This window comes from Ranitomeya imitator, chromosome 2 (assembly GCF_032444005.1).
Source record: "Ranitomeya imitator isolate aRanImi1 chromosome 2, aRanImi1.pri, whole genome shotgun sequence".
NCBI classification, from domain to species: Eukaryota; Metazoa; Chordata; class Amphibia; order Anura; family Dendrobatidae; genus Ranitomeya; species Ranitomeya imitator.
Window position 1 is genome coordinate 44,378,302 of NC_091283.1, and position 15,268 is coordinate 44,393,569.

Sequence of the window (15,268 nt, forward strand, 5' to 3'; positions counted from 1 at the left end):
TTAAATAACTTGGGACTTTTAAAAAGATATGGTATTTATTTTTCAGAATTTTTTATTTTTGTGAATAATTTGGAAAGCCAGTGAATTCTGTATATTTTATATCATTAACTATTTTTTTTTTCCAGGGGACTAAATCTGCAGTCCTTCTATTGATTGCCCAATACACTACCAAATTTCTGAACAGCAATGCATTGTCCAGTCTGGCTTTATAGGAGTAGAAAGGCAGCAGAAACAGGGGCTATATAAATTAAAAAAAAACAAAAACAAAAAAAAAAAAACACACGTCAGCTGTCCGTACTAGCTGCGATCATGTTGCGGGAGGGAGGGGAGGCTCCCTTCTATCCAACCACCTAAATGTTGCAGCAGTCGCTATTATCCAGGGCTTTTAAAGGCTTAAACTGGGAGACCAGATCTGGCCCCAAAGGCTGCAGCCACAGATGGATGTCAGCTGTATAGCATAGTGTATACATTCAGCTCCCGAGTCTGCCTTCTACAGGACGCGCAAAATATGGCGTACATGTAACATTGTGTGTCACAAAGGGGTTAAAGTCTAAAGGTATATTGTGCTGTCTCAGATAAGATAATAAAGGAAGAATATAGACAGGCAGCAGAGATAACAGCAACGTCATCACTAGGACCTCAGATGGGCAGTGACTAATGCTGGATATTCCTGCCATCCTCATATTCAAGGGGGCTCTTGCTCTGGTGGACTCCATTTGTACGGCATTTATGAAGGAGGACTTGAAACTATTTCTTATTGCTGAGCCCCATTTTATTTGTCAAGACTGTATATCTTTATATGCAACATGTAAATGTCAAAACTAGGTCCTGAGCACTCAGATATATAGAGGAGCCGAGCGCCTCTCACCTTCGGTTGGGCTGACATTTTCCATCAGGTAGGTCACAGATTTCAGCTCTGACAGCAGCCATACACAGAGTGATGTGAAGAGCTGGCACTCAGCTCCCGACTCACAGGAACGCAGCAGTGCATCCTCACTAGATAAAGGTCCGGTATACCTGCAATGGAAAAAGTAGAGGATTAGTTGCAAATCTGAGGTATGAAACCCACAGGATGTCACCATAAGGCCGGGATCACACATACGCGAGATACAGCCGAGTCTCGCAGGTGAAAAACCTGCTCTGGCGCCGGCACTCCGGAGCGGAGCGTGCAGCCGCACAGCAATACATGGAGCTGCACGCTCCGCTCCGGAGTGCCGGCCCCAGAGCAGGTTTTTCACCTGCGAGACTCGGCTGTATCTTGCGTATGTGTGATCCCGGCCTAAGGGGCCCACCTACAAAAATGTGTTAAAAATCTAACAAACCCTCCCGCTTTTTTTTTTTTTTCGTTTGCAGTGTACTGAGGTTCTCCAAATGTTGTGCAATGACAGCAGCCAGCATGTCCTGGCAGCCTGCATGCTGGGATTTGTAGTGGCACAATAGCTGGGGACAAGATGTTGTATGTAGCCTTTCTGGGCCAATATTAAACACTGAAAAAAAAAAAAAGTCAGGAATCTAGTAGACAGCGGGTACACTGGAACCAAACATTGTTTGCTGTGTGTGGGAGGGGGATTTGCCTACATACTGTATGCTTGTGTGGGCTATCTATGCTATATGTGGGGGAGGGAGACTTGGCTTCGGCTATATATGTAAAACATGGAGGAGGGGAACTTGGCTGTATATACTATGTGTGCAGGATGGGGACTTGGCTATATGTGGCAAGTGTGGGGCAGTTTTATCCTCTATAAATTGATTTTATGGGATTAGTTTTATTGTAAATATACATGTAGAGTATGCAATGTGTGGGGAGGAGGACTACTTTATAGATCACAGACGTGTGTTGAGGAGGCGGCCTTTCTGTAAATGATATGTATGGCATGAGAGGTGCACTATTGGTAGATCCCTTTTTTGGGGTGAAGGGCTCATTCAGACATCTGTTTTTTTGCATCTGTGTTACCTCCATATTGTTGACTGATAGAATATGTACCCTTTATCGTTTATGGGGCAGTTCACATTTCCATATATTTTTTATTTTTGCATATAGTAACAAACATTGATAAAATTCAGAACCATCCCTTTGATCAAAATCAGGGTTTTTTTTTTTAATGTACCAGAAAACTACACATGTCTGAATGAGGCCTAAGGAGGTGTTGAAATGTAGCAGATTTTTTGGGAATAACTTCTATAGAAAATCAGAGCATGAATCCACAACAGCAAAATTGCATTGCGGGATTCTAGCACAGATCTTTCTGGTAGTTCACTGTGGAAAACAGCGGCATGTAAAATTAAAATAAATAAACATGCTGGGTATTGTAGTGTCTCACAACAGTGCTATTATGGCGCTGTGATGGTTTAGTTACACGACCTGTGAATGTACTGTCACTTGCTGGAGTTGTAGTCAGTGAATTGTGTCTCACGTACATGTACACAAGGCCGGAGTATGAACTGCTAAAATGTCTAGTTGCAGTAGGGAGGGCCATCTGGAATAAATTCTTAAAATTGCTGTTGGGAGAAGGCATGATGAGCGCAAGTGCTTGTTACTCGACCTTGCCTAGGGTGCTCTGATACGCATCAAGTATTGTGGGTGCTCGAGTGAAACGTTTGAGTCCCAGCGGCTGCATGTTTTACGGCTCGTAGACAGCCACAAAACATGCACGGATTGCCTGACAAACATGGGAAATCACTGCATCTTTTGTGGAGGTCTAACAGCCGTGAAACATGCGGGCGAGGAAATGCTAACATGCCACTCAAGCACCTGTGATACTTGGTGCATACAAGAGCACCCTAGGCAAACTCGAGTAATGAGCCCTTGCACTAGGCACAAATATGAGAGACCTGGAGCAGCTTGCAAAAAAAGAGTGGCACAAAATTCCAGTTGAGACGTGTAAGAAGGTTATTGATGGTTATAGAAGTGATTGCTTGCAGATATTTATTCCAAAGGGTGTGCAACCAAATATTAAAAGGGGTATTCTTATCCCAATATGTAGTAGGTATAATAATATTAATAATATTAGCAAATACCGCCAATTAGAAATGTATAGTTTTTCTGATTCCCTATGTCTCTTTCCTCATGAGCGGACGTTGCAGGGCCTTAGGTATCCAGGTTTACGACCACTAGCAAATAGCTTACTACTACTATATCAGTGGCTGTAATCATGGATACCCAAGGTCCTGCAATGTCTGCACATAAGGAAAGAGACCGCAAATTAGAAAGACTATCCTACATTACTAATTGGAAGCGTTTGCTAATATTATTATTACGCCTACTGCATATTGGGATATGATCTTGTACATGTGAATACCCCTTTAATCCCTTGGCAACAGCTGCTGTACAAGTCCGACGGCCGTGCACCATGACTATGTGGGGTGGGTCCATGAGTCGAGCCTACAGCATACAGAGCGGGGGGTCAGCAATGTTACACAGCCGACTACGAGATACACTGATGCGACTGGAGCTGTTGAGAGTAAGATCTCATCAGTTTAACCTTCGTCAGGCTGCATAAATTTACAACGTTAACAGGCTGCAGAGGTACAATTGCACCTTCATGTTTATTTTATTGAAATTTGGCCAATATATTCTGCACCAAAACTGCAGAGATGTCACGAAATTTCAGCCCTCTACGGCTTTTCGAAAAAAAAAAAGTTATTGCAATTTTAAAACGGAATAGTTACAATTGTACCTTCTCAGCCGGACGAAGGTTAACCTCTGAAAGGTCGCCGCCACTGTGGCATTTAATATGGCAGCCTTCCCTTGCGATCGCAGGGTACGGATTGGTCACCGTGGCGCGCTGGCGCCTGGATCTCATAGGAGACCGTCAGACACAGGACAAGAGGCATCGCAGGTTCAAACCCCAGATGGGGGAATAATTAAACGTTTTTAAAAAGTTGTTTTCTCATTAAATATAAAGTTTTAATCAAAGCTAAATACAGAATGAGTAATGGCTCTTGGAACAATGGGAGGAAAACATGAGCGGCCCTGGTACACTTCTGTCATGGTAATGACTGCAGGACAGCGTTAGTACTACAAGTCCCAGCATGCCTACTCAGCTTCCATTGTGCTGAAAACACACGCAGACCGCAGCTCTCTCACCCGAGCTCCTGCAGCAGCGCGGCCGCCTCTCTCAGCGCCATCTCCTGAGCTCCGCCGTCTTCCACCTCCATCTCCTCGTCCTCTTCTGGCCGTAACTCTTCACTTCCGGGTTCACTCATCGTCTCACTCACCTGTGTAGACAGGTTTGTGCGGCTTTTCTACTGTCGCTTAGCAACCATCACTGACGCACCTAATCTACGTCACACCAATCCTCCAATCAGAGCGCTTTCTTTATCCGCTGGAATTCTCGAACTTTATTGATAGTGAGAATGTGCGGACAATCTCTGCGTTACGGTGAAATTTCCCGCGCAGTGACGTCACGTGTCCCCAGTGATGTCTGCTGTGACTGAATAATTCGGCATCTTTTTATTATTAATTTTTTTAAGTTTGTAAAATTAATATTTGTATGACGTTAAAAATAAAACTTTTTTTTATTATATTTTTACACTGAATAAAACCAGCTCGTATTACCTGAATTCAGATCAATTTCACTTCAGAACATACACTCGTGGGCGTAAACCTCACCCAGTATCTGTATTCTTGGGATTATTATGAGATGTTGCCATATAAGCAACAAAATAAATGAGATTTCTAAAATATTCACAAAGTGCGGGTTTTTTTTTTTTTTTTTTTTTTGCTTGAATTTTTTTTAGCTACGTTTGTTTTTTTTATATTTTTTTTACAGCAGAAAATCATTTCTCTCTTCTTTTTTTTTGGCTGCGTTTTTTTTAACCACTCAATTGAAAGCATAAAAAAATAAGAAAGTCCTGCATTTTTTTTTTTGCCAAAACTCTACAAAAAGGAAAAAAAGTACTGTGTGAACATACCCTTCCAGTAAACACAATCAAAAAAATCAAGGACAGACATTTTTTTTTCAGACACATTTGATGACCCTAATAAATGATTAAGATGGACAAACAATTAGCAGATTTGGGTTCCAGTATCATCTCTATGCTGACGACACCCAATTATACACTTCTTCCCCTGACATCACCCCTACCCTAATTCAAAATACCAAGGATTGTCTGTCTGCTGTCTCTGACATCATGTCCTCCCTCTATCTGAAACTAAATCTCTCCAAAACTGAACTACTTGTGTTTCTCCCTTCTACTAACCTCACTCTACCCAACATCGAAATTACCCTGGAGGGTTCAACCATAGCTCCCAAGCAGCATGCCCGCTGTCTTGGGGTCATATTCGACACCGAACTTTCCTTTACTCCCTATATCCAATCACTCACTCGCTCCTGTCACCGGCATCTTAAAAACATCTCCAGAATCCGACCTTTTCTCACCTTTGAAACTGCTAAGACTCTTACTGTCGCTCTCATTCATTCCCGTCTGGACTACTGCAACTCCCTTCTGATCGGTCTCCCTCTTACCAAACTTTCTCCTCTCCAATCCATCTTGAGTGCGGCAGCCAGGGTCATATTTCTGTCCAGCCGCTTCTCCGATGCCTCCATCTTGTGCCAGTCATTACACTGGGTACCAATTCGCTACAGGGTCCAGTATAAACTCATCTCTCTCACCCACAAAGCTCTCCACAGTTCTGCACCGCCTTATATCTCCTCTCTCATCTCCGTCTATCGCCCTACACGTGCCCTCCGTTCTACAAATGACCTAAGACTAACATCCCCCGTAATCCGAACCTCGCACCTCCTTCTCCAAGACTTCTCCCGTGCTGCGCCAGCTCTCTGGAATGCACTTCCCCAGACGATCAGACTGATACCCAGCCCCGACCTATTCAAGCGCGCTTTGAAAACCCATCTCTTCAAACAAGCCTACCACATCAACTACTCAGTAAACTAACTTTGTCCTGTTCCCTCCTTCCAAATATTATCTGCATGTGAATCTGCACCCTACTGTTCATCTGTCTCCACACCCTTCATGCACACGATAACTGCACTTGATACTTGACTATTGCACTTAAACACACGGGCTGATGACCGGATCATGCAGCTTTATATGAAAATCCCTATTTATTATAATTGCCAGACCTAAAATAACAAGCACTTTTCACCTATTGTGTCCCCCCATTTCCTTGTAGCTTGTAAGTTTGCGAGCAGGGACCTCGCCCCTAATGTCTCTGTTTAAATTGTCTTAACTTATACTGAATTTATTGTCTGTACATGTCCCCGCTTAATTGTAAAGTGCTGCAGAATATGTTGGCGCTATATAAATAAAAATTATTATTATTATTATTATTATTATTATTATTATTATTAAGATTAGAAGTGATAAATGTCTGCAGGCCATTAATCCTATATGAAGACATTAGCTGCTTTCACTATGAAGTTTGATAAATACTGCCATAAATATCAGTACAAGACTCCCCAGATTTAAAAAAAAAAAAATCACTGGCACATTAAAAAATATTTACGGACATAAGAAAACAAAAGTGCCCTATATATGCCGACTGTTTGGGAATTTCTGGACGGTCGAATAACCCATGAAGCAAATAGAAAATCAAAACTCCAGAATTGCCTTTTCTCAGTCGACGTACCTTCCCCAAAAACTACAATAAGAAAGCAATCAAAACATGGCGTGTACCCCTAGACTGGCTCACGTGAACACGTTGATTTGGTACGTTTTATACCTCAGTATTTGTAAGCCAACCAAACAACCAGGAGTGGGTGAAAAATGCAGAAGAGGTGACGTGTTTCTATTATATTTTTCCTCTGTTCGACTACTGATTTTGGCGTACAAATACTGAGGTAAAAAAACGGACCAAATGCTGAATGAGTGCACGTGGCCTTATACTAATGAAAACAACAGCACGCCATGCAAAAATAAAAATCATGCCCTCACACAGCTCAGTTGACAGAAAAATAAAAAAAGTTATGGTGCTTAAAAAAATATCGACACGGTAAAGTTGCATAGCAATGTGGGGTCAAAGTCATGTAAAACAAGCACAGAAAAATGTACCAGAAAGCAGACCCCCAAAGGTGGAATGTAATAGGTCTGCTGTAGTCTGTAAAGAAGCATAATCAGGTATATTGGAAATGCTTACGCGAAATCATCCATCCTGCAACCCTAATTTAAAGTGACCGATGCAATAATTATACATAGATGAGAAATGTGTACGAAAAAAAACCCTTAAGTGTAAACTGCACATGAAACTGCTCTCACCACTGGGGAGACAATACATAATATCTACAAAAAATAGTTATACAAAAAACATCGTCATATAAAGAAAGTCAAAATGACAAGTACATAGATGGTGTGTATAAAGTGCTAGAAAAGTGCAAGTATCAAGGGATACCATGCACTGTATTGTGTATAAGAATGTTAATACCAGTGAGGAGGACTAATGTCAGCAGATAGATAAACGATAACATTCACAATGTTTCCATACAGGATGCAGAATTATGTCATGAAAACATAAAGTTGAAAATCACTTACGGTAGTTGAAAAAAAAAAGTCAGTTACCCATAATGAATTGAAAGCTGAGATCACCTGCCCGAACACCGACGCGCGTTTCGCCTTTGGCTTTTACGAGGGGATATGTAAAAGCATAGAAAAGGGCTCCTTTTATGTGCCTCATGAAATGCGCGCATCGCTCTGTATGGCACATGTGAAGAACACCGCACCCCCATTGAGAGAGCATCACTTCAGGCTTTTTATATGTTCCTTACCCTTATTGGCCACTTTGCTCTTTTCACTTTTTATCTTGATGAATGTCTTGATTCAATATTTTATCATTTCAATACTTACCTTTTTCACTTCTTAGGGTATGTGCATACGTTGCGGATTGGCCTGCGGAATTTTCCGCACAGAATCTGCATCTCTTGGCAGAAAATGCAGGCCATAATGTTTGCAGATTTAATGCGTAATTGATGCAGATTTCTTGCGGATTACTTACGAATTTGTTGCGGATTGTCATGCGCTTTTTGATGTGCAGATTTGCCTTACTCAATGTATAGTCAATGGGTGCAAAAACACTGCGTTTCCGCACAAAGAATTGACATGCTGCGGAAAAAAAACGCAGCGAATCTACGTGGATTTTTCAGCAGCATGTGCACAGCAATTCTCAAATGCCCATTGACTATCATTGTTATTGTACTACACTGGGGATTTGATGCAATTACGCATCCAAAAATGCTGCGGAAACGCATCAAAATCCGCAACGTGTGCACATAGCCTTAGGGTATGTGTCCACTTTCAGGATTGCATCAGGATTTTATGCAGATAAAATCCTGACCAAATCTGCACCTGAGGTCACTGGCAGGTCACCTGCGCTGTCCTTGTGTTGTTTCTGCAATGTAAGGACATGCTGTGTTCTTAAAAGACGCGCCGCATGTCCGTTTTCGCGGGTCTGCCGCATGCGTCTGTTAATGCATAGTGAAGACGGGATTTCATGTAATCCCCTCCACTATGCTGTAACATCTGGACGCTGTGTTTTTGACGCTGTGGCTCAACGCAGCGTCAAAAACGCAGCGTTTCCTGAACGTGTGCGCACACCCTTACACTTCACTTTTTTTTTGTAGTTGTCACACTTGGTCCACATTTTCCTTCTCACACATTCTACATATTTTCTTTTTCTGTATCCCCTCCCCAATCTTCACTTACAGTTATCAATGTTCACCTTTTCATATACCCATATCATCAATTACACATTTTTGTTCTTTCGTCTAAGGTTGAGTAAAATCATGTCCAGATATGTCATACTGCATTACATGTTCTATTTGTCTTCATTCAATGCACTTTGAGAAAATGCACAATTCGCTGCTCCATCCGAGAGTCTCCAATGGCCTGTCATGTGGCCACATCTATTATGTCAGGGGTACACCTTTCCCTTGCTGTGGTCACGTGACGTGAATGCCGGAAGTGACGCTCTCTCAATGGGGGTGCGGCATTCTTCATATGTGCCATACAGAGCGACGCACACATTTTACGAAGCACATAAAAGGAGCCTTTTTCCACACTTTCACATATCCCCTCGTAAAAGCCAAAGGCGAAACGCCCGTCAGGGTTCGGGCGGGTGATCCCCTCTTTCACTCTAAGGGCTCATCTCCACTTGTGTGAGAAAAAAATGGTCCGATTTACGGACCGAAAAAACTGATGTAACATCTGCGAGTGCCATGCGAGTGCCATGCGAGTGTCATGCGAGTGTCATGCGATTTTTTTATCACAACATCCGTATGACATCCGTATTGCTGTCCGATTTTTACGCACGGGTCTCCTTTGAAAAGCCGGTAATTCAGCGCAGAGTACAGTAAAATCACAGTGACAGGTTAGATGAGAGTAGATATATACACATAGAATAGGTATATATACATATACAGTGGGGCAAAAAAGTATTTAGTCAGTCAGCAATAGTGCAAGTTCCACCACTTAAAAAGATGAGAGGCGTCTGTAATTTACATCATAGGTAGACCTCAACTATGGGAGACAAACTGAGAAAAAAAAATCCAGAAAATCACATTGTCTGTTTTTTTAACATTTTATTTGCATATTATGGTGGAAAATAAGTATTTGGTCAGAAACAAAATTTCATCTCAATACTTTGTAATATATCCTTTGTTGGCAATGACAGAGGTCAAACGTTTTCTGTAAGTCTTCACAAGGTTGCCACACACTGTTGTTGGTATGTTGGCCCATTCCTCCATGCAAATCTCCTCTAGAGCAGTGATGTTTTTGGCTTTTCGCTTGGCAACACGGACTTTCAACTCCCTCCAAAGGTTTTCTATAGGGTTGAGATCTGGAGACTGGCTAGGCCACTCCAGGACCTTGAAATGCTTCTTACGAAGCCACTCCTTCGTTGCCCTGGTGGTGTGCTTTGGATCATTGTCATGTTGAAAGACCCAGCCACGTTTCATATTCAATGCCCTTGCTGATGGAAGGAGGTTTGCACTCAAAATCTCACGATACATGGCCCCATTCATTCTTTCATGTACCCGGATCAATCGTCCTGGCCCCTTTGCAGAGAAACAGCCCCAAAGCATGATGTTTCCACCACCATGCTTTACAGTAGGTATGGTGTTTGATGGATGCAACTCAGTATTCTTTTTCCTCCAAACACGACAAGTTGTGTTTCTACCAAACAGTTCCAGTTTGGTTTCATCAGACCATAGGACATTCTCCCAAAACTCCTCTGGATCATCCAAATGCTCTCTAGCAAACTTCAGACGGGCCCGGACATGTACTGGCTTAAGCAGTGGTACACGTCTGGCACTGCAGGATCTGAGTCCATGGTGGCGTAGTGTGTTACTTATGGTAGGCCTTGTTACATTGGTCCCAGCTCTCTGCAGTTCATTCACTAGGTCCCCCCGCGTGGTTCTGGGATTTTTGCTCACCGTTCTTGTGATCATTCTGACCCCACGGGGTGGGATTTTGCGTGGAGCCCCAGATCGAGGGAGATTATCAGTGGTCTTGTATGTCTTCCATTTTCTAATTATTGCTCCCACTGTTGATTTCTTCACTCCAAGCTGGTTGGCTATTGCAGATTCAGTCTTCCCAGCCTGGTGCAGGCCTACAATTTTGTTTCTGGTGTCCTTTGACAGCTCTTTGGTCTTCACCATAGTGGAGTTTGGAGTCAGACTGTTTGAAGGTGTGCACAGGTGTCTTTTTATACTGATAACAAGTTTAAACAGGTGCCATTACTACAGGTAATGAGTGGAGGAAAGAGGAGACTCTTAAAGAAGAAGTTACAGGTCTGTGAGAGCCAGAAATCTTGATTGTTTGTTTCTGACCAAATACTTATTTTCCACCATAAAATGCAAAAAAAATGATAAAAAAACAGACAATGTGATTTTCTGGATTTTTTTTTCTCAGTTTGTTCCCCATAGTTGAGGTCTACCTATGATGTAAATTACAGACGCCTCTCATCTTTTTAAGTGGTGGAACTTGCACTATTGCTGACTGACTAAATACTTTTTTGCCCCACTGTATATATGTCAGGGAGACACCTATATATATATATATTTATATTTAATGCAGCGCGAGACAGCTTAAAAGCTGGTAATTCAATTGCCGGCTTTTGCTTTCTCCTTCCTAAACCCGACATGATATGAGACCCAGTTTACATACAGTAAACCATCTCTTATCACCATTTTTTTTGCATATTCCACACTACTAATGTCAGTAGTGTGTATATGCAAAATTTGGGCGTTCTAGCTATTATATTTAAGGGTTAAATGGCGGAAAAAATTGGCGTGGGCTCCCGCGCAATTTTCTCCGCCAGAGTAGTAAAGCCAGTGACTGAGGGCAGATATTAATAGCCTGGAGAGGGTCCACGGTTATTGGCCCCCCCCTGGCTAAAAACATCTGCCCCCAGCCACCCCAGAAAAGGCACATCTGGAAGATGCGCCTATTTTGGCACTTGGCCACTCTCTTCCCATTCCCGTGTAGCGGTGGGATATGGGGTAATGAAGGGTTAATGCCACCTTGCTATTGTAAGGTGACATTAAGCCTAATTAATAATGGAGAGGTGTCAATTATGACACCTATCCATTATTAATCCAATTGAATGAAAGGGTTAAAAAACACACACACACATTATTAAAAATTATTTTAATGAAATAAAATCAAAGGTTGTTGTAATATTTTATTTAACGCCCAATCCAATCACTGAAGACCCTCGTTCTGTAAAAGAAAAAACATAATAAACCAACAATATACTTACCTTCCGCAGATCTGTAAAGTCCAACGATGTAAATCCATCTGAAGGGGTTAAAACATTTTGCAGCCAGGAGCTTTGCTAATGCAATGCTACTCCTCGCTGCAAAACCCCGGAGAATGAAGCTAAATATAGATCAATGAGCTATATTTAGCTTCATTTGCGGTGAGGCGCCCTCTGCTGGCTGTTCGTATATCGTGGGAACTTTCCTAGAAAGCTCCCAGGCTTTCTAGGAAAGTTCACACGATATATGAACAGCCAGCAGAGGGCGCCTCACCGCAAATGCAGGTAAATATAGGTCATTGACCTACTTTACCTTCATTCCCTGGGGTTTTGCAGCGAGGAGTAGCGTTGCATTAGCAGAACTCCTGGCTGCAAAATGTTTTAACCCCTTCAGAAGGATTTACATCGTTGGACTTTACAGATCTGCGGAAGGTAAGTATATTGTTGGTTTATTATGTTTTTTCTTTTACAGAACGAGGGTCTTCAGTGATTGGATTGGGCGTTAAATAAAATATTACAACAACCTTTGATTTTATTTCATTAAAATAATTTTTAATAATGTGTGTGTGTGGTTTTTTTTAACCCTTTCATTCAATTGGATTAATAATGGATAGGTGTCATAATTGACGCCTCTCCATTATTAATTAGGCTTAATGTCACCTTACAATAGCAAGGTGGCATTAACCCTTCATTACCCCATATCCCACCGCTACACGGGAATGGGAAGAGAGTGGCCAAGTGCCAGAATAGGCGCATCTTCCAGATGTGCCTGTTCTGGGGTGGCTGGGGGCAGGAGTTTTTAGCCAGGGGGGGGGCCAATAACCATGGACCCTCTCCAGGCTATTAATATCTGCCCTCAGTCACTGGCTTTACTACTCTGGCGGAGAAAATTGCGCGGGAGCCCACGCCAATTTTTTCCGCCATTTAACCCTTAAATATAATAGCTAGAACGCCCAAATTTTGCATATACACACTACTGACATTAGTAGTGTGGAATATGCAAAAAAAAATGGTGATATGAGATGGTTTACTGTATGTAAACCAGGTCTCATATCATGTCGGGTTTAGGAAGGAGAAAGCAAAAGCCGGTAATTGAATTACCAGCTTTAAAGCTGTCTCGCGCTGCATTAAATATAAATATATATATATAGGTGTCTCCCTGATATATATATATATATGTATATATACCTATTCTATGTGTATATATCTACTCTCATCTAACCTGTCAGTGTGATTTTACTGTACTCTGCACTGAATTGCCGGCTTTTCTAAGGACACGGGTGCGTAAAAATCGGACAGCACTCGCATGGTGCGAGTGCTGTGCGTTTTTTCTCTCGCACCCATTGACTTGCATTGGCTAGTCTCGTCCGAGAATCTCAGCAATACGCAGCATGCTGCGATTTTTTTCTCAGCCGACACAGATTTTTCTCAGTCCGATTTCGGCTGGGAAAAAAATCGCTAATGGATTGTCACCTATTGAAAAACATTGGTCCGAGTGCAATCCGATTTTTTATCGGATTGCACTCGTCCGTTTTTCTCACAAGTGGAGATGAGCCCTAATATGGGTAACTGATTTTTTTTTACAACTAAGTGCTTCTCAACTTTGTTTTCATGACATAATTCTGCATCTTGCATGGAAACATTGTGATTTTGACCCCTCATCTATCTGCTGACATTAGTCCTGCTCACTGGTATTAACATTCTTATACACAATGCAGTACATGGGCATCCTTTTATTTTTGCACTTTTCTAGCACTTTATACACACCATCTATATACTTGTCATTTTGACTTTCTTTATATGATGATTTTTTTGTATAACTATTTTTGGGGAGATATTATCTATTGTCTCCCCAGTGGTGAGGGCAGTTTCATGTGCAGTTTACATTTAAGGGGCTTTTTTCGTACACATTTATCATCTGTGTATCATTTTTGCATCGGTCACTTTAAATTAGGGTTGCAGGATAGATGATTTTGCGTAAGCATTTCCAATATACCTGATTCTATGCTTCTTTACAGACTACAGCAGACCTATTACATTCCACCTTTGTGGGGGTCTTCTTTTTAGTATATTTTTCTGTGCTTATTTTACATGACTTTGACCCCACATTGCTAGGTGTATTGACATTTGAAGCCGGCTAATATCTGTTTTCCCATTTAAATACTCATCGGGGACCTTTCCATCCTTGTCTTTTTACTTGGGCTATTCTTTTGTTTGATCTCCTTATTGAACGTTTTTGTACTTAATGTTTTTAGATGCATCAATAAAGTATTCTAATTTTCAATACATCTTTATATAATTTCTTGGGTGTTTCAGTTTACGCCATTCTTTTCTTGGTTGTTTCAATGATTACTATGAGTACATCACCAATAGGATTACTATGATTACTATGACTTACTGTGGGGGAACTTCATATTGATGAGACATGTTCCCAGCCGAACACATTATATATCTGTGCTTGATCTTTTTTCTCTGTCAAATAAAAAAAAACAAGCCCTCAGACGCAAAGTATATGGAAAAATAAAAAAGTTGTGGCCCACGCGGTATCACCATGACTCAAAGCCATGAAAGTAAAACCCAAAAATCAATGGTGTTTTTTTTCTTTTTTTTTTCACCATTTCATCTCATTTTGTTTGTTTTTTCTTCTTTTTTTTGGTACATTAGATGGTAAAACGAATGGTGTAATTTCTAACTACAATTTGTCCTGCAAAAAGAAAAAAAAGGCTCTCATATGGCAAAGTATACAAGAGAAATAAAAAAGTAATCGCCCCCAGATGTATCACCATATAATAACTCAAGTCCGTAAAAATAAAAGACAAAAATCAATGGCGTTTTGGGTTTTTTTTTTTCCACCATTTCACCTACGGTAATTTTGTTTTGTTTTTTGGTACAGTAGACAATAAAGTGAATTGTGTCATTCAAAACTTTAACTTGTCCTGAAAAAAAAAGCTCTCATACAGCGAAGTATACTGAAAAATAAAAAAAAGTTATGGCTCCCGGAGGTATCGCCATAGTCTAATGCTGTAAAAATAAAACACAAAAATCAATGGCGTTTTGTTTTTTTACCATTTCACCTAATTTTGTGTTTTGTTTTTTTTTCTTGTTTTTCAGTACATAAGATGTCAAAGTGAATGGTGTCATTCAAAACTTTAACTTGTCCTGCAAAAAAAACAAAAAAAACACAAGCCGAAATAGATGGAGAAATAAATAAATAAATAAATAAATTATGGAGGAAGGGGAAGAAAAAAATAATAATTCCTAAGCAAAAATTGGCTCTGTCAGGAATGGGTCGGATTGGGAGCCTTTTGGGGTCATGAAAGGTGGTCTGATATATGATTTTTTTGCCTTTATTTTTGGTGCTCAAACAACACCGGCGTGTCAACCACAGCATCCGCACACGCACAAACCCACCAGCTGCACCCCAGAGACAGGAGAAAATTGAACAAAGGACAACAATTTTTGCCGTTCATTAAAAAATAAACATATTTAATGATTAAATCATATTTTGGAACACTGAACTATCAGAAGGGGATGACGGGATTTCATCTGGGTGTTACAGTA

The 15,268-nt window shown here is 41.1% G+C and overlaps 1 protein-coding gene across 2 annotated transcripts in view; it reads right to left on the reverse strand.

The window, feature by feature from the left end:
• Window positions 1–4,306, reverse strand: part of FAM98C (family with sequence similarity 98 member C) — a 30,400-nt gene extending 26,094 nt beyond the window's left edge. Inside the window, exons 1-2 of one of the 2 annotated variants that reach the window (XM_069746589.1) lie at window positions 4,088–4,306; window positions 869–1,017 (exon numbers count right to left, since the gene is read on the reverse strand). In XM_069746589.1, the coding sequence (XP_069602690.1) occupies window positions 869–1,017; window positions 4,088–4,206 (268 nt within the window). In that variant the 5' untranslated portion in view covers window positions 4,207–4,306. The remainder of the gene's footprint in view (window positions 1–868; window positions 1,018–4,087) is intronic. The other variant, XM_069746590.1, reaches the window with a different exon arrangement.
• Between the last annotated feature and the right edge of the window lie 10,962 nt (window positions 4,307–15,268).